Raw genomic sequence first — 18,199 nt, 5'->3', positions numbered from 1 at the left:
TCATGCAATCTCCAGCATCATTTCTATCACCAAGGCTGTATTTTCCAACTACTGATCCTTCCTCCTCCAACCTTTGCCTTTCAATTGCCAGTAATTATCATTACATCTTGATTGCATGTTTGATAAATTTTAGACTGAAGAAGATAGAATTATTCAATTTCATCATCACTGGCTTTAGTGGTTGGTGCATCAATTTGAATAATGATGGTATTAACTGGTCTTACTTCTTGTTGCTGTTGTTAAGTGCTGTCACCCATAGAGACCTTGTATAGGGTTTCTGAGGAGTAGCTGTTCAAACTGACTTTGCAGTCCAGCGCATTAACCCACAGTGTCACACCAGGACTCGTTGTCTTCCTTGTACACGGTCTTCCTTGTAGGAGTATAGATATTATCTTATCACAGACAGTGTTGTACTTCAAGACGGATCTTGATATCTTCTTTCTGATGATGAATTCCTCTTCAATTTGTAATTCTTGGCATAGTAAACCATGTGACTGTCAGATTCAAAATGGCCAATACCAGTCCACTTCAGCTCAGTAATGCCTAGGATATCGAATTTTGTATGTTATATTTCATGTTTGACAAGTCCCAATTTTCCTAGATTCAGACTTTGTGCAGTCCATGTTTGGATTACAAATGATTGCTTACAGATGGTTCTCTTCATTTTGAGTTGTACCCCACCAGCAAATGAAGGTACCAAAGGGTTGACTCCATTGGAGCCATCACGGTCAACTCTACTTTAAGGAGGCAGTCCTTTCCAAGTTGTATTTTGAATGCCTTCCAAACCGAGGGCCTCATCTTCCAGCACTATTATCTGTCAGTATTCTGGTGCTCTTGATCATGTTTCAATATTCAATATTCTGTCGCTGACAGTGTTCCATTGCTTTTCCATAAGGTTTTCAGTGAGTAAATATTTGGAAATCGTCCATCTCTCCTTCTTCCTAGTCTTTGTTCACCTGGAAACTCATCTGAAACCTGTCCACTGTGGGTGACCCTGCTGGTATTTAAAATACCCGTGAGATACCTTCCAGAATCACAGCAACATGCAAACTGACAGATGAAGTGGTGGATTCTTTTCTATACCTACCAATAAAAAGGATCCGAAACAGTTTGTGTTCACCTAGGAACAACCACACATTCATGGAGCCGACCTCAGGCTACGTTAATTCTCCTTTTTGTCATAACATACTCCAAAGATAATGGAATCATCTCAACATCCCACAGAACATTAATCTACTATATTGATTACGGGATGTCAATCATGCCTGATAAGCAAGAAGTGCTATAGGTACTTTGATATCTTGATAAAACACATGTACTCCAGAGGGTGGAAGATAAGTTCTACGTTAGTAACAATTTCAGGGGTCCAGTGATCTGGGCTGGTTTGCTATATAGGTGTCATCGATGGACTGCTGCTTCACTACAGGCCCACTCAGGGATGATCGTAAAAGATGGTGGTGAGGGGAAATCCTTCTAATGGGCAGCACTTGGAACAATTAAACAATGTCTGGTGAGGGAGATGGTCTGCTGTAAGGGCCAGAAGAAACACAACCGGAATGCTCCTTAGAAGTGAGGATGGTGATGGTTTGGCTCACTTATTTTGGACACATTAGGAAAGACCAACTGCTAGAAAAGGACATTGTGTTTGATAAACTAGAGGGTCAGAAAAAAATAGAGGAAGCCCCTCCATATGGTGGATTGACACAGTAGCTGCAGCAATGGTCTCCAACATACCAAACATAGTTCTGTTATATGTACGGTTACCATGAGTTAACAACAGCTAACAGTAACAACCAAGGCGTGACCAGGCTTATGAGCAGAGGGGGCCTGAAAGAAACATTTTAGATCAGGCACAAGAAAATCTACAGAAAAGGCTGTGGATGGGCCTATGAGAGTGGAAAAAATGGGTGAGGGTCTTTATATTACAGGTTAATGCCCACTAGAGACAATCCATTGCAGAACAGACACTAAACAATCAAGTGGACAGAATGACTTGGCAGGTAAATGCCAGCCAGTCTCTGTCCTTGGCCACTTCAGTGCACACTGAATGGGTTCAAGAATGGAACTCTAGGCAGAAATTGTTATTGCTGTTAGGTGTCATTGAGTTAGACTATGACGTGGATCAGAAGTGCCTTAGTTCTCAAATAAGAAGACATCTTTACTATTTAACATCTTAAAAAAGGTCTTTTCAGCACATTTGTCCAATGTAATATGTTGTTTGATTTCTTGACTGCTGCTTCCATGGATGTTGATTATGGATTCAAGTGAAGTGAAATCTCTGACTTCTGTCTTTTCTGTTCATCAGGCGGGAAATACATGATGTAAAAGTTGGTGGTTGTAGATAGGCATCAAAGCATGGGCTCCCTCCCACTGAGGTTAGTAGCAAATTGATTGCCTTCATTCCCCCCACCCTAGAAAGGACCTTTCATACTGACGGGCATTGGGAGATAGCCTAAATATGGGTTTGCCTTTCCTGTCTGAAGTGCCTCAGCACTACCTCTCCAGGGAGTCATGCTTCATCTATCAATAGAGGAGAATGCAACTATCACCTTGAATTAAGACAACTACTTTACCTGTAGGAGATGCAGGAGTGGGCACATAATTATGGGATCCACTATCTAACCACAAACCATATCTCTAGAAGCTACAGCTATCATAGAACAAAGGAAGGGTCCCTTAAATGACATAGCTGAGGTGCCAGTTTGGGGATGACACCTTGTAAGGATGGAGCATGCTGTGGTTCTGTGCCCCTAGTAGGCCTAGGTCACACTGCTCACTAGCACTCTGTTTCTGCAGCTTTTCTCTGTGAGTTGAGGTTCTGATATCCAGAAGGAGGACATTTCTACCAACTGACACTGTAACCATCTCAACGAACACAGAACTATGGCTTCTGCCTCCCAACTCGTCTGTCAGTTTGTCGTACTGTGGTGGCATGCATGTGACTGTGATGCTGGAAGCTGTGTCAATGGCATTTTCAATACCATCAGGGTCACCCATGGTGGACAGGGTTCAGATGAGCTTCTAGATGAACACAGACTAGAAAGAATGAGAGATGGGTTACTTCCTGAATATTTAGTCTGAAAAACTTGTGAATAGCAGTGGAACAGAGTCGGCAGCAGAATATTGAATATTGACACTTGATGAAGAGTGCCCGAATATTGTCAGATCGAGTGTCAGAAGATGAGCCCCTCAGATTGAAGGCAGTCAAAATGCGACTGGGGAAGAGCTGCCTCCTCAAAGTAGAGTTGACTGAGATGACACGAATGAAGTAAAGCTCTTGGGACCTTCGTTTGCTGATGGGGCACAAGTTAAAATGAAGAACAACAGTCGTAAACATCCATCAATAATCGGAACACGGAATTATGAAGTATGACTCTAGGAAAATTGGAAACTATGAAATGTAACGTATAAACATGACATCCTAGGCATTAGTGAGCTGAATTGGTCTGGTATTGGCCATTTTGAATCTGATAATCACATGGTTTACTATGCTGGGAATGACAAATTGAAGAGGAATAGTGTCAAATTCATCATCAAAAAAGAAACAAAGAAAGAAACAAAATCAAGATCTGTCTCGAAGTACAGTGATATCTGTGATAGGATAATATCCATATGCCTACAAGGAAGACCAGTTAATACCACTATTATTCAAATGTACGCACTAACCACTAAAGCCAGTGATGATGAAATTGAAGAATGAGTCCTAGTGTGGCGCTGTAGGCTAATGTGTCAGACTGCAAAGTTGTTTGAACTGCAAGGTCATTGGTTCAAGCTCACCAGCTGCTCCTTTTGAACCCTATTTAGGGTTGCTATGGGTCGGAATTGACTCAACGGTACTTAACAACAACTACCAACTTTTTCAGTCTGAACAATTTCTGAACAACATGCAATCAAGATGTCTTGACAATTACTGGTGATTGGAATGCAAAGGTTGGAAACAATGAGGAATGATCAGTATTTGGAGAATACAGGTGACAGAAACAATGCTGGAGATCGCATCATAGAAATTTGCAAGACCAATGACTTCTTCACTGCAAATACCTTTTTTAAACAACAGAAAAGATGACTATACATATGGACCTCACCAGATGAATACACAGAAATCAAACTGACAACACCAGTGCAAAGAGACAGTGGAAAAACTCCATATCATCAGCCAAAACAAGGCCAGGGGCAAAACTGTGGAACAGACAATCAATTGCTCATATGCAAATTCAGGCTGAAGCTGAAGAAAATTCAAGCACTTCCACAGAGCCAAAATATGACTTTGAACATATCCCACCTGAATTTAGAGATCATCTGAAGAACAGGTTTGATGCATTAGACACTAAAGACCAAAGACCTGAAGAGTTACGGGATGACATTAAGAACATCATACAGGCAGAAAGCAAAAGGTAATTAAGAAGACAAGAAAGAAGGAAAAGACCCCAAAATGGATGTCAGAGGAGACTCTGAAACTTGCTCACCAGCATAGAGATGCTAAAGCAAACGGAAGAATTGAGTAGGTACAAGGGCTGAACAGAACATTTCAAAAGTCAGCTTGATAAGACAAAGTTAAATATTACAATGAAATGTGCAAAGACCTGGAGCTAGAAAATGAAAAGGGAAGAACATGCTAAGTTTCTCAAGGTGAGGGAACTAAAGAAAAAAATTCAAGCCTCAACTTGTGGTGTTGAAGGATTCTCTGAGCAAATTATTGAATGATGCAGAAAACATCAAAAGAAGATGGAAGGAGTACAAAGAGTCACTGTACCAAAAAGAAATGGTCGATGTTCAACCATTTCAAGAGGTAGCATATGATCAAGAGCCAATGATCCTGAGGCAAGAAGTCCAAGGTGCACTGAAGTCATTGGCAAAGAACAAGACACCAGGAATAAATGGAAAACAAATTGAAATCTTTCTTCAAACTGATGTGGCACTGGAGGCACTCACTCATCTATGCCAAGAAATTTGGAAGACAACTACCTGGCCAACTGATTAGAAGAGATCCATATTTGTGCTCATTGTCAAGAGAGGTGACCCAATGGAATGCATAAATCATTGGACAATATTATTATTGCATGCGAGTAAAATTTTGCTAAAGGTAATACAAACACAGCTGCAGCCACACACTGACAGAGAACTTCCAGAGGTTCAATCTGTCTTCAGAAGAGGACACAGAATGAGAGTTATCATTGCTGACATTGTTTGGATCTTGGCTGAAAGAAGAGATTACCAAAAAGTTGTTTACGTGTGTTTCAGTGACTATGCAAAGGCTTTCGATTGTGTGGATCATGACAAGGACAGCATTGCAAAGTATGAGTATTCTGGAACACTTAATTGTGCTCATGTGGAACCTGTACATAGACCAAGAGGCAGTTGTTCGACCAGAAGAAGGGAACACCGAATGGTTTAAAATTAGGAAAGGTGTGCGACAAGGTTGTATTCTTTCACCATACTTATTCAATCTGTATGCAGAGCAAATTATCAGACAAGCTGGATTATATGAAGAAAAACATGGCATCAGGATTGGAGGAAGACTCATTAACAACCTGCGATATGCAGATGATACAACCTTGCTTGCTGAAAGTGAAGAGGACTTAAAATACTTACTGATGAAGATCAAAGACCACAGCCTTTGGTGTGGGTTGTCTCAATGCAAAGAAAACAAAAAAATTCATCACTGGACTAATGAACAACATCCATATAAATGGATAGAAGATTGAAGTTGTCATAGACTTCATTTTGCTTGGATCAACCATCAACACTCATGGAAGCATCAATCAAGAAATCAAACAATGTATCACATTAGGCAAATCTGCTGCACAGCATCTCTTTAAAGTGTTGAAGAGCAAAGATGTTAGTTTGAGGACTAAGGTGCACCTGACCCAAGCCATGGTATTTTCAATAACCTCATATGCATGTGGAAGTTGGATAGTGAATAAGGAAGACCGTAGAAGAATTGATGCATTTGAATTGTGGTGTTGGAGGAGAATATTGAAAGTACATGGACTGGCAATAGAACCAACAGATCTGTGTTGGAAGAAGTGCAGCCAGAGTGCTCCTTGGAATCTAGGCTGCTCAGACTTCATTTTTCATAACTTCAGACACATTATCAGAAGGGACCAGTCACTGGAGAAGGATATCATATTTGGTGAAATGGAGGGTCAGAAAAAAAGAGGAAGATCCCCAATGAGATGGATTGGTACAGTGGTGGCAGCGACGGACTCAGGTATAGCAATGATTGTGAAGTTGGTGCAGGACTGGGCAGTGTTTAGTTCTTCTGTGCATAGGGATGGTATGAATCTGTACCAGCTCAATGGCACCTAACACCAATGGCTACTGTCTGGACACTTTTGAGTTCCTTCCATGTGCTTGTAAACCGGAAAGTAAAGAAAGGAGTTAGCGTTGAAAGGAATTGAGACTGATAATCATTTGGAGAAAAGGACTGCTACACAATAGGGGCGGGGAGAACACTCGGCGCTCAGATGATCGAGGCCATCTTGGTGCAGCCATGACTAGGTGTCATCACATGAGGGCAAGTACAGCGGCCCCAGCCCGACAAAGCCTCCTCAGGAAAGAGGATCAGTGTCAAGCCCCAGACTTGTCACAAGTGCTAGGCACAGGGGCCTAGGGTGGGGGGTGGGAGAGGAGGTGACAGCATTGGTTTGACACAGGGTCCAACTGCCTCAGTGGGGGTTATGGTTCAACCTCTCCCATTTACCCTCCTTTTGGAGTCAGACTCTGGGAAAGTTCTTCCTGGATGGAATGTACATAATTTGAGAAGCAGGTGGGGATACGTAATGTAAATAAAGGGTGGGCTGCAATGGACAGGAGCCTTGTCACCTGGTTCCTCGAGTGTTGGCTGGTAAAACTTAAGAGCTGCCCATTTCCCCAGAAAATTCTTTGTTAAAATGGGACCCTGGGGGTTGTGAGCCAGCCCCTCCATTCTTTCCTCCCCACACTTGGCCAACTGGTCCGTGCCTCCTCGGGCGTTTGTTCTGCAGAGCTTCACCGGGGGTAGGAGAGGCTGCAGCTGGTCTCTAGCCAAGACCACAATCATGTTTAGCTTCTTGTCTCCTGCCCTAACCCTGCTTCCCTCCCTCCTCTCTTTCTCCTGAGAGCTTCCCAGTAATCACTGGGGCAAGAATTCCCTTCTTGGACTCTGCTTCCAGGAATCCGATCCAAGTTACATGACCCAGTACTGGATGCTGACCTTTATGTATGTGAATTTCATCTCAGAAAAGCAGTTCTGGTGTAAGGCCCAGTGCTGACTACTGATATCACCTGTCATCCACCCAACAACGTGGATCCCGACGAGAGAGCCTGTTCAGGTCGAATCTCTTCAATTGAGGCTGCAAGTCTGTCACTCAGGCGGTCAAGGGTTTGTTCTGAAGTTCCCAAATGTATACCCGTTCCTGTTAGAACTCTATGACCTGTGACACTACCTCAGTTGTCAGTGTGGGTCACTCTCGTGTGACAGAGGGAGGCAGCTTTACACTCGGTACTGAAAGTCCACCAAACACACCCATGACTCCAGGTGACAGCAACCCAATCTTTATAGTAAAAAAGAGTCAAGATAAAATAAATCAGGAAAACAAAACAAATGACGTGTGAAAAGATCAGAACAACACCCTAGTGAATCATGACTACTCGCCAGGCACTGTGTCCACCCATGGGGGCAGCATGGAGGCCCCTCCGCAGCCAAAGAAGTCCACACAAGTCATTGGAGACCCCAGGCCTGCCTCCTGCGCTGGGGGAGACTTGAAGGAAGCTCTTCTTGACAGTTACTTGCAATCCTCGAGGGTGTGTCCTGGGGAGTAGCTGTAGAGACCCTGTTACAGGTGAGGGTCACCTGCTCTACTGGACTTTGGAGGCAAACCGTTCCAGGGTCTCAGGAGACATACCTGTGCTCAGAAACCCACGGAATGAACAGCTCTCTGTTCAGAACCATTTACAAGTTGGCTGGGAGACTATAGAGTGCTGGGATAGGTGGAAAAGTAGAAAGGCTCCCCCGCCGCCCCCTCAATTCTGCAGGGTGGAAAGCATGTGGTCAGCTCCTGTGGGCAGTGAGGGGTAGAGGCTTCCTCTTATTAGAGATACCTGAGCATGCTCCCACCCCCATTCCTGTCATAGTCTCAGCTCCAGATCTCTAACTGCACTTCAGGGAGGTATGGGCCTCTTACATCAGCCCAGGGGTTTGCTGGTGCTGACCCCACACCTGTCCTTGAGTGCTGGAAGAGGCCAAGTAGGGAGGGTGGGTGGACATGGGAAAGGCAGGCTGGGAGGGACAAGTGGGTGTGCAGGAGGGGCAGGGTCCAACTTGGAGCTTGCGGGGTGCTGCCGGGAGGGGCATTTTAAGGGCTCCAGCCCCACCCCCAGCCCGTCCTGACTTCTGTGTTCATGAGGCAGCTAAGCTTTTGGTGCCTTCCTGCTGCCCTTGGCCCGGCCCGTCGTCCTCTTTCTGTTCCAACTCGAAGTTCTGTGAACAAAGATGCATGTGAGACCTGTACTGTCCACAAAGGCAGAAGGAGCCACACTATCAACTCGCATTCCACATCTGCACACAGCCTTCCTACCTCCAATTCCTGCAAAACCTCGTCCATGAAGTCCCGGGAGTTGTGTTTATAAGACACAGCCAGTCGAATCGCATCGTTGAAGAGCTGGGACAGTGGGGGGCAGGGGCAGGGAAACAGTGGCAGAGGCTGGGCATGCCCCGGCCTTCTGGCCCCACACCACTGCCCCCCATCTGCTAACACCTGCCCCACTCAACCCTTTCCCACCCTGCTTCCTGCAGCAGGGCCCCTGCTATGGGCCCACCACACTCCACTCAAGCCCCTCCTCTTCATGGCTGCCGTACCTTCACCACGTTGGTACCGTCAGCAGCTGAGACAAAGTACAAAGGCAGGGAGAACTTCTTGGCAAAATTGAAGCTTTTTTGGGTCACCTTTACATCTGCTGTAGAGAGAAGGTGGTCTAGGGCTTGTCCATCACAGAAAAGGGAGGGTGTGGAGGGCAGGCTGGGGGGAGTGAGTTGCTGGGGGGTCGGGGCCTTCGCCTTGGGTCAGGGCAGGTTGTCTTTGTGGAGGGGGCACATCACTGAAACACACTGTCTTGGGCAAGAAGGAATGTGTGGCGGTGATCCCCACTGCCCACCGTCAATCTTATTGGCCACCACGATGCAGGGGATCTCAGGCCGGAACTCCCGAAGCTCTGTGTACCATGTGCTCAAGTTCTTGTAGGTGACCTTCCTCTGCACGTCAAACACCTGCAGGGAGTAGAGGGATCTCATTGTCCCTGCACTCAACCTGGACCCTGGTCGGCCAGGCGAGTGCAGCCCAAGGGCCCCGCAAACCCCAGCTCAAGACTGTGCCACCTGGAACGTGAGGTGCAAAAGCCTTCATTCCTCTTCTTTTAAAGCTTGTTTACCTATTTTAACCATTGTAAATGTCATCATTATACTAACAGATAATAGTCTGGTTCCCACATACTGCAGTGGCTCAAGTGATGCTGGAATCTGTGCCATGCGTATTTTAAATACCAGCCAGTGGAACTCTGAGACTAGGACTAGGAAGAAAAGCCTGGCCATCTAGTTCTGAAAATGAGTCAAAGAACACTTGTGGACCTGCTCACTTTGGCTGGGTCATCAGGAGGAACCCATCACTGGAGAAGGCCCTGAAACGGATGAACTTGAACATGCTGGTGATCCGGAGGGGGACATGAGTCAATTCGGTGGCAGCTGTCATGTTTAATCATGATTTTTTTTTTTCTCTTTTAAATTCATTTGTAATATTTTACATGTTTCTAGAATTTTCCTTTCATTACTATTAATTCCTTTTCAGTTTTAAGCTCTTGTTCAACCTTTCATTTATTTTGTATTTACTCAAAATGTTTTAAAAGTATTTTATTTTATTATTTTATAGCTTCTTAGCATGAGTTTTTACAATCTAATTAACTCCGTAATTTGCTATTTCACCTGTTTGAAAACCATCAGCAGACCAGCGCTCAGTGAGTCTTAGTGGGTGGCAGGAGCTTCCAGCCAGCCAGGGGATCATGCTGAGTGGTCCAGGGCATCCTGCGTGGGAGCTTTACAGCTAGGTGCCGTTGGGTGGGTTCCAACTCATGGAGACCCCACGCACACCAGCATGAAACACTGCCTGGTCCTGTACCACCCTCACAATGGTTGTTATGTTTCAGCCAATTGTTGCTGCCACTGGGTCAGTCAGTCCATCTCGTTGGGGGTCTCCTTTGTCGTTGGCCCTGCACTTTAACAAGCATGATGTTCTCCTCCAGGGACTGGTCCCAAGTGTGCGATACTAAGTCTGGCCACCCTGGCTTCCAAGGCGCAGTCTGGCCGTATGTCTTTCAAGGCAGATTTGTTGTGCTTCTGGTACTGCACGGTACTGCCAGTTGTTTTCTCCAACACCACGGTTCAAATGCACTGATTCTTCCATGGTCTTCCTTAGTTATTGTCCAACTTTCACCAGCATATTTGTTGTTGGATGCCACTGAGTTGGAACCCACCCATAGCGACCTTATGCACAGCAGAACGAAACACTGCCCGATCCTGGGCCAACCTCACCACTGCTGCCATGCTTGAGTCCATCGATGCTGCCACTTGGCCAGTCCATCTCGTTGGGGGTCTTCCTCTTTTTCTCTGACCCTCCACCCTGCCAAACATGACATCCTTCTCTAGCGACTGGTACCTTCTGACAATATGTCTGAAGTATGAGAGACGAAGTTTGGCCATCTTGGCCTCCAAGGAGTACTCTGGCTGCACTTCTTCTAAAATGGATCTATTGGTTTGTTTGGCAGCCCGTGACACTTTCAATATTCTCCTCCAACACCATAACTCAAAAGCATTACCAGCATATAGGTGACTGAAAATACCATGGCTTGGGTCAGGCATACCTTAGTCTTCAAATGGATATCTTTGCTCTTGAACACTTTTTAAAAAAGAAAATGTTTTGTTGTGAATTATGTGATAGTTTACATGGGAGTACATTAGCTTTACATTCATCCTATTGTATATCGTTACATTACCATGGTTACAATCCCCTCCATACATCACCAACCAACCAAATGGTGCACTCCACAAGCCTGCCCCCTGGTCATCAGCACACAGCCCCTCTCCCTCTGTGGGTCTAGAGTTCCCATCTGCTCCATCTCTCCATGTCATCGTCTCTGCCTCCATCTTTGGCACCACTTTTTCTCCCGGTAGGGTCCCGCACGCTGCTCCTCTCCCTTGATGGCCCCAGGGACCTCTGCTCCTGGACTGCAAAGTCAACCACTCCCTTCCTTTTGCTACAAAACACCTTTACATTTCCAACCCTCACAGTCAGTCCTGATAGTAATTATTCACTATTGTACCACATGAGTGCTATCCCCATCTGCTTTCATCAGCCCAGTCCAGACAGATTGGATACTACTCAGTGGAGATTCTACCTTCCTCAGCGCCCTCTGGATCTAGTCTCCCTCTTAAAAGCTTGTAAGCCAGTCACTTCTTGCCTTTGTAGCCTCCTCCACCCCCTCATTTTGGTTAGCCAATGTCCAAGTTGCCCATCCCTGTCTACTCTGTGTATGGAGGCGGTGGGAATGATCCTCGCTGTAAAGATTTATTCCCTCTTTTGAGCTACTGCATCCATAGGTGTAGGTCAAGTTCATCAAAATGTACCAGATTACTCTTTTTTTCTTCTTCTTTCTTCTTCTAGTTGAGCTCTGATCATTCAGTCATTGAAGTCAAGTGGGTATTATCTGTAGCTCTTGAACACTTTAAAGAGGTCTTTTGCAGCATGTTTGCAGTTAGTCTTGATTTCTTGACTGTTGATAATTGATTCAAGCAAATTGAAGTCTTTGACAATTTTGATCTTTTCTCCATGTACCATGATGTTATTTATTGGTCCATTTGTAAGGAATTTTGTTTTCTTTCCATTGAGGTGCAATCCACATGGAAGGCTATAGTCTTTGATCTTCATCATTAAGTATTTCAAGTCCTCTTCGCTTCTGGCAAGCAAGGTTGTATCATCTGCATATCGCAGGTTGTTAATGAATCTTCTTTCAATACTGACACCACACTCATCTTCAAATAATCGAGCTTCTCAGATTATTTGCTTAGCATGCAGATTGAAAAGAAATAACCCTGGGGCACACATTTCCTGATCTTAAACTATTAAGTGATTCCTTGTTCTGATTTAACGACTGCCTTTTGGTCTATGTACAGGTTCCTCATGAGCACAATTAAGCATTCTGGAGTACCCATTCTTTGCAATGTTACCTATATATAGTTCATTAAGATCCAAAGTTGAAAGCCTTTGCATAGTCAATAAAACACAACTGAATACCTTTCTGGAGTCCATCCTGGTGTGGTCCTGTAGGCTATGCATTGGACCACAAGGTCGGTGGTTCACTCACCAGCCACTCCTTGGAAACCCTATACAGGGTCGTTACAAGTTGGAACTGACTCACGGCACTTAACAGCAATAACAAATATCTTTCTGGTAGTCTCTGCTTTCTGCCAAGATCCATCTGACCTCAGCAATGAACTCCCTCGTCTGACTCTGGCCTGAACCTCCGGCAGTCCCTGCCAATGTACTGTTGCAGTTGGTTTTGAATTATCTTTAGCAAAATGTTACTTGCATGCAATACTAATGACATTGGTAGATAATTTCTACGTTCTGTTGGGTCATCCCTCCTTGGAATGGGCACAAATACGGATCTCTTCTTGTTAGTTGCCAGGCAGCTGCCTTCCAAATTTCTCAGCAGAGATGAGTGAGTGCCTCCAGTGCTGCATCAGTTTGCTGAAAGATTTGTTTTATTCTGCCAATTCCTGGAGCCTTGTTTTTTGCCAGTGCCTAGTGACGCTTGGGCCTCTTGCTTCAGTGCCATCAGTTCTTGATCATATGCTACCTCTCAATACGGGTGGTCACTGACCATTTCTCTTTGGTGCAATGACTGTGTGAGCCTTCCATCTTCTTTTGATGCTTTCTGCATCACTCATTATGTTGTCCACTGTAGTTGTTGCAAAGTGCCGTCAAGTCGGTTCTGACTCATAGCGACCCTGTATGGGGTTTCCGAGGGGCAACTGTTGAGTTTGAACCACTGACTTTGTGGTTCAAACTGACCTTGCAGTCCAGTGCATATCCTGCAGCGCCACACCAGGTATCCTTCAATATTTCACGTTGAGGCATGAATTTTTCTTCATATTTTCCAGCTAGGCCCAAAGTAGGGCCCCTAGTGTCATCAAAGTACTGCACCATCCTGGACCCCACTGAAGATTTCTTGTGAGGCATGTTTGCAGTGAAATGCCCAGAATCAACCCACAAGGCCCCCTCATCACTGTCATGTCTATCTGGTCCCAGGGCACCATCTTCATGGTAGAAGCTCCCAGTTTCTTCCTCTCACTTAGAGCTGGGACCTTGGCCTCCAGAGCAGACCCCTCTGGACCTCAGGAGAGGAACCAAAGGCAAGAGAAGCTGCCTCGCGAGGAGGAAGGGCAGTTTGACTCAGCCCTGTAAAAGGCATCCAGGCAAGACGTTGGGAGATGTGTGGATCCTGATGCAGAATTCACAGGCACACAGTGGTGTCCTACACCAGGTTCCCATGTGCTGACCACAATTCAGAGAACCGTTCCTGAGCTCTGCATGGAGGGCAGGCATCCGAGAGCATCTGGGCAGAAGAACAGCAGCATCCAGAGAAGGGGCCCCTTCTCCTTCATGGGCTCCAAGGGCTGTCGGGGGCAGGGGGACAGCATGAGTGCATGGACGTGGCTGCTGTCCCATCCAGGCATCTCAGATCTCCAGTGTTGCTATAGCAGAACCACCACCAGGGAACGGCTTTAAGAAACCGACGTTTGTTGTTTCACAGTTTAGGAGGCGAATGCTTTCTCTCTGTCAGCTCTGGGGGAAGGGCCTAGTGTGGGTCCGCTGTTTGTGGGAGATCTCCATGTGTCTTGGTTAATGTTCTCCAGGGTCTAGGAAGTTCTTGGTGCAAAGACCACGGGTCCAAAGGATGCCTTATGTTCCTGGTTACTTTTGGGTGGTAGTGAGCCCTTCCCTTTTACTTGCCTTTTTCTCTTTTGGTCTCTTGTAAAATAAAAGTGTGCCTCAAGCCAGGGTGTGACTAGAATAAGGTCCTGCAATCCCTAACCCTGCCTCACAGCTGTTTTAGGGGTTCCTACACAGAAGATGGAGGGTAATTACATCTTATGGGAAATCATGTTCTAGGAAAGTTGACACAACTGAACCCGTCACACCAGGGCTGTGGGGCAGGTCTCAGCACGTAATTGCCTATGTGGAAGTTTTCACCTCCTGCTAGAATGTGGTTTTCCATCTGCTCTGCACCAGGCAAACTGAAGAAACAACTGGCCTCCACCCAGAGGTCACCAGGCAGGAGCCTCACCCTGGAGCTCTGGGGAGCACTTATGGTTTGAAATTGCCCGGGTTGCCTGACCCCACCCTAGCTCCCAGTCTTGCGCTCATTTGTACCATGATGCAGGCGTGGGCCTTGTGGTAGTAGGAGGCGTGCATGCTCTGGAACCGCTCCTGGCCTGCTGTGTCCCAAAAGTCTGCAACAGAGATACAGCTGTCACTGCACAGAGGACGACCCATCACCGAGCACCCACGCAGTCTCTGCAAAAACATGGGCTGAATATGTGTGAGGGAGGCCAGGGTGTGGGGACATGCTGCCCCTGACTACGTGTGAGGTGAGGGGACAATGCACCAGGGTCAGCGGCCAAAGTCTGCTTAGTGTGTGCATGTGTGCGTACGCAAGTGTGGAAACATCAGTGGCGAGGTGCATTGGATTCATTCAGGTATTTTACAGCTCTGACTTTTTGGTGCACAAACCTTTAGGATTGCTATTTCTTCTTGGTGGATGCAAATACACACAATTAGAGAAACAGGTGTACAGAGACAGATGTGTGCTTATGTCTGTGTGAATACATCTGTATGCATGTTTGTGGCAGGGCTAAGCCCTTGCAGGAAAGAACACTCAGACTACATTTGGTATTTTCTTACATTGGCCGAAAAGATCCCCCAAGACTTGGGAAAGATACTACCTCATCCTCCCTCAGCAAACCCAGCCCCCCACCTTCCTGCACTCCCGTGCCCCACGCTGGCTCAGATCAGTGCCTTCTTGCCCTCACCCAGCACCCTGGCTCTCAGGGTCTGCCCTACTGCCCCCGCCCCCTTTCTGGAGTTGCCTTTCCTCCTCCTGTGACCCTTTCCCACCACCTCCCTCTCATCTCCCCACATCTTAGCCCCCCGTGGAGCTTCCTCTCCTCTCCCGGGAGGCTGCTCACCCACGAGGACAGTCCTGCCATCCACTGTGGCCGTGTGCTTGTACAGGGTCAGGGCGTACGTGGACAGCTGCTGGGGCTGACTGCAGGCAGGTCAAGGAGCCAACGACAGGCAGAAGGGAGTGAGGGAAAGGCCTCACATGATAAAGATGTGATGGGCTGGGAGTCCAGTGGGCACTGGGGCCACTACCCAGGGCTGTTGACATGAAGACGAGGGAGGGACAAGTGGAGGAGGAGGGCTCCCATACCTGCAGGATCAAGCAACCACAATCTTCTGGGAGGGACAGGTGGCCATGTACGTTACAGCTTAAAGGATACAATCCATCCATAAGGAATCTCTCCATGAGTCTGCAAGGAGAAGGGGGCAGGATAGCTTCCTTCTGGACCAAGGTGGGGCTGCCCACCCATGCGGTGCCTCCATGGGGACCTCGAGCAGCACCATGGCTCAACACCTCTTTGGGTGGAGTGCTGGGGGAAAAGCACCTGATACCCAACATCAGCTAAAGAACTAAAGGCCTCTCACCTGAGCTCAGCTCCCTGTCTACAGGGGAGCAGTCTGTGTGGGCACTCAGCCAGTCTGAAATGTGTCCGACTGGCCTACTGACACAGTCCTGGCCCCAAGATGTCCATCCCTGGACGGCACACCAGCCCTGCATCCACCCACAGCATGCATGGGAACCAAGGCAAGGTGGCTGTGCCTGTGACCTGAGACATTCCCTGAGCTCTGAGTGGGGAGATGCATTGATGACCCCATTTATGACAGGAGCTCTCTCACCCTCACCCCTCCTGGATGACTCGGGCATTTTACAGTGGGCTGTTCCATTTACTGCTGAGTCCCACTACCCACCAATGATCCAGTGACAAGATGCACATGCTTTTCCAGCTTACATAAGCACTGAGCGATCGACCCTACAGTGAACCTGAAAGAACACCCTCGCCCAAAATACATCTTCAAGATCAAATCCTCTGACTATAAGCAATTGAGTTGTACATAAAAAGCAGAAACAAGTTAAATATTCCATTGAAAATCGATCTGACATTTAATCCCACTTCTAAATAACTTGTAGGTTGGAAAAGAAATAAAGGAACGAAGAACTCTTTAGGATAGAAAGCCATATTTTTAAAAGCCCTACACAATTTCTGGTTATGGGAAAATGGAGTAGACATACTTCCTCGTCTTCCTGGCTGAGGACGATGAAAAACCTCAGTACCCAGTACAAAGCAGTCTGCACATGACTAAGACTGACTGGGAGAGCCTTTAGGACCCGAGGTACATCCCGGTGCTGAGTCCTGGGTGTTATTTGAGCCAATTTATCCCAGATTTGGAGTGAAAGAAGCTAGCAGCTTGAAATACCAGGAGTGTCTCTTCTTTGGCCAAAGTACCAGAAACAGTGGTCAGCAGGAGAAACACTTCTGGGGAAAAACCACCAGCCAAACACCACAGAAAAATGATGGCCCCGCCCCCACCCCCAATTCCAACCTGAGAAGGGGCCTGCACTTCCACCCTGGAGGTCGGTGTCAGATGGCAAGCAGGAAGCCTGAACACCTGTGCCAGGCATGGTGCCAATGACAGCCTGTACTTCTAGCTGATCTTGTGGTGAATTGTATTCTCTAAAGACATCTCTGGGAGTCCTCACGCCCGTATCCCTGTGAATGAGGCTCTGCAGCTGTAATTTGTTCACATAAGGCCATCTTGGAGCAGGGTGAGCCCTAAATCTAATATGATTGGTATCCTTGTAAGAAGAGACGAGGCGTGGACACAGAGTAAAGACAGCTTGTGAGGCAGAGACTGGAGTGAGGCTACCAGTCACGGGATGCCTGGGGTCAGACCAGAACCATCTGCAGTGCTTCACGGCACCAGCCCCAGGAAAGTGAGACAGCAACATGGGGTACCACCCCCCACTTCCCTTGCTGGAGCGGTGCCACAGGGCGCCCGCAAAACCAGAAGATTGTACAAAGGTCCCGAGTCTCAACTTAACACTCAGATTATGTGTACGTTTCAGCAGAAGCAGGATGGTCTCTAGAGGAATGAAGAAAGACAGTCAGCGAAGGCATTGGGATGAGACAGATGTTCGAATTCTCTGACAAAGCTTTTTCAGCAGCCGTTATAAAAATGCTTCGATGAGCAAATGGGAAAAACAAAAACAACAAAGTCTCATTAAACAAGCAGTAGACATTTTAAAAAGATATATATAAAAAAAATCCAATGGCAAGCTCACTAGATGGGGTCAGAGCAGGATGGAGAAGGCAGAGAAATGGATCACTGAATTTGAACACAGACTAGAAATGGCAACGTGAACAACACTTCGAATATACGGTGAGGAAAACTGAACGGAGCCTCAGGGACCTGTGGAGCTGTCAGACGACATCTGTGTCATGTGACCCTTGAAGAGGAAGAAGACAGCTGAGCTGAAAAAGTACTACAAGAAACAATGGCCGAACTTGACAAAAACACACACATAGAGAATTAAGAAGATGAACAAACACAAAACTCAAAAACACCCACCAAGATACAACATTGTTAAACTGAAGACAAAGAAAAAATCTTGAAAACATCTCTGAGAGAGAAATGATATCTTACCTGTTGGGAAAAGACATAACAAATACAGCAGATTTCTTATCAGAAATCACAAGGGCAAGGAAAAAGTGGCACGTATTTCTCAAGTTCCAGAAGAAAAGAACTGCCAATCCAGAGCCCTAAGTCCAGAAAAAATGTCCTTCAAGAACAAAGGGCAATCACTGTCAGACGAAGGAAAACTAAGAGAATTTGTTTCCAGCAGACCAACCCTTAAAAAAAAAAAAAAAAAAGAAAAGCAAGAGTGGCTATACTAATACCAGATAAAGTAGATTTCAAAGTAAAGAAAAGGATCAGAAAGAGAGACAGATATTATACAATGATAAAAGGGTCAATCGACCAAGAAGACA

The 18,199-nt window shown here is 46.3% G+C and overlaps 1 protein-coding gene across 1 annotated transcript in view; it reads right to left on the bottom strand.

Annotated features, from left to right (window-relative positions):
• Positions 1–8,380: 8,380 nt before the first annotated feature.
• Positions 8,381–18,199, bottom strand: part of LOC102830456 (rab-like protein 2A-like) — a 30,055-nt gene continuing 20,236 nt past the window's right edge. Inside the window, exons 2-8 of the mRNA XM_006876403.1 lie at positions 15,593–15,622; positions 15,278–15,357; positions 14,463–14,542; positions 9,136–9,247; positions 8,840–8,937; positions 8,559–8,642; positions 8,381–8,461 (exon numbers count right to left, since the gene is read on the bottom strand). Of these exons, the coding sequence (XP_006876465.1) occupies positions 8,381–8,461; positions 8,559–8,642; positions 8,840–8,937; positions 9,136–9,247; positions 14,463–14,542; positions 15,278–15,357; positions 15,593–15,622 (565 nt within the window). The remainder of the gene's footprint in view (positions 8,462–8,558; positions 8,643–8,839; positions 8,938–9,135; positions 9,248–14,462; positions 14,543–15,277; positions 15,358–15,592; positions 15,623–18,199) is intronic.

The sequence above is a fragment of the Chrysochloris asiatica genome, unplaced genomic scaffold, assembly GCF_000296735.1.
Source record: "Chrysochloris asiatica unplaced genomic scaffold, ChrAsi1.0 scaffold00378, whole genome shotgun sequence".
Taxonomy (NCBI): domain Eukaryota; kingdom Metazoa; phylum Chordata; class Mammalia; order Afrosoricida; family Chrysochloridae; genus Chrysochloris; species Chrysochloris asiatica.
This window is presented reverse-complemented; position numbering and strand designations above follow the sequence as displayed.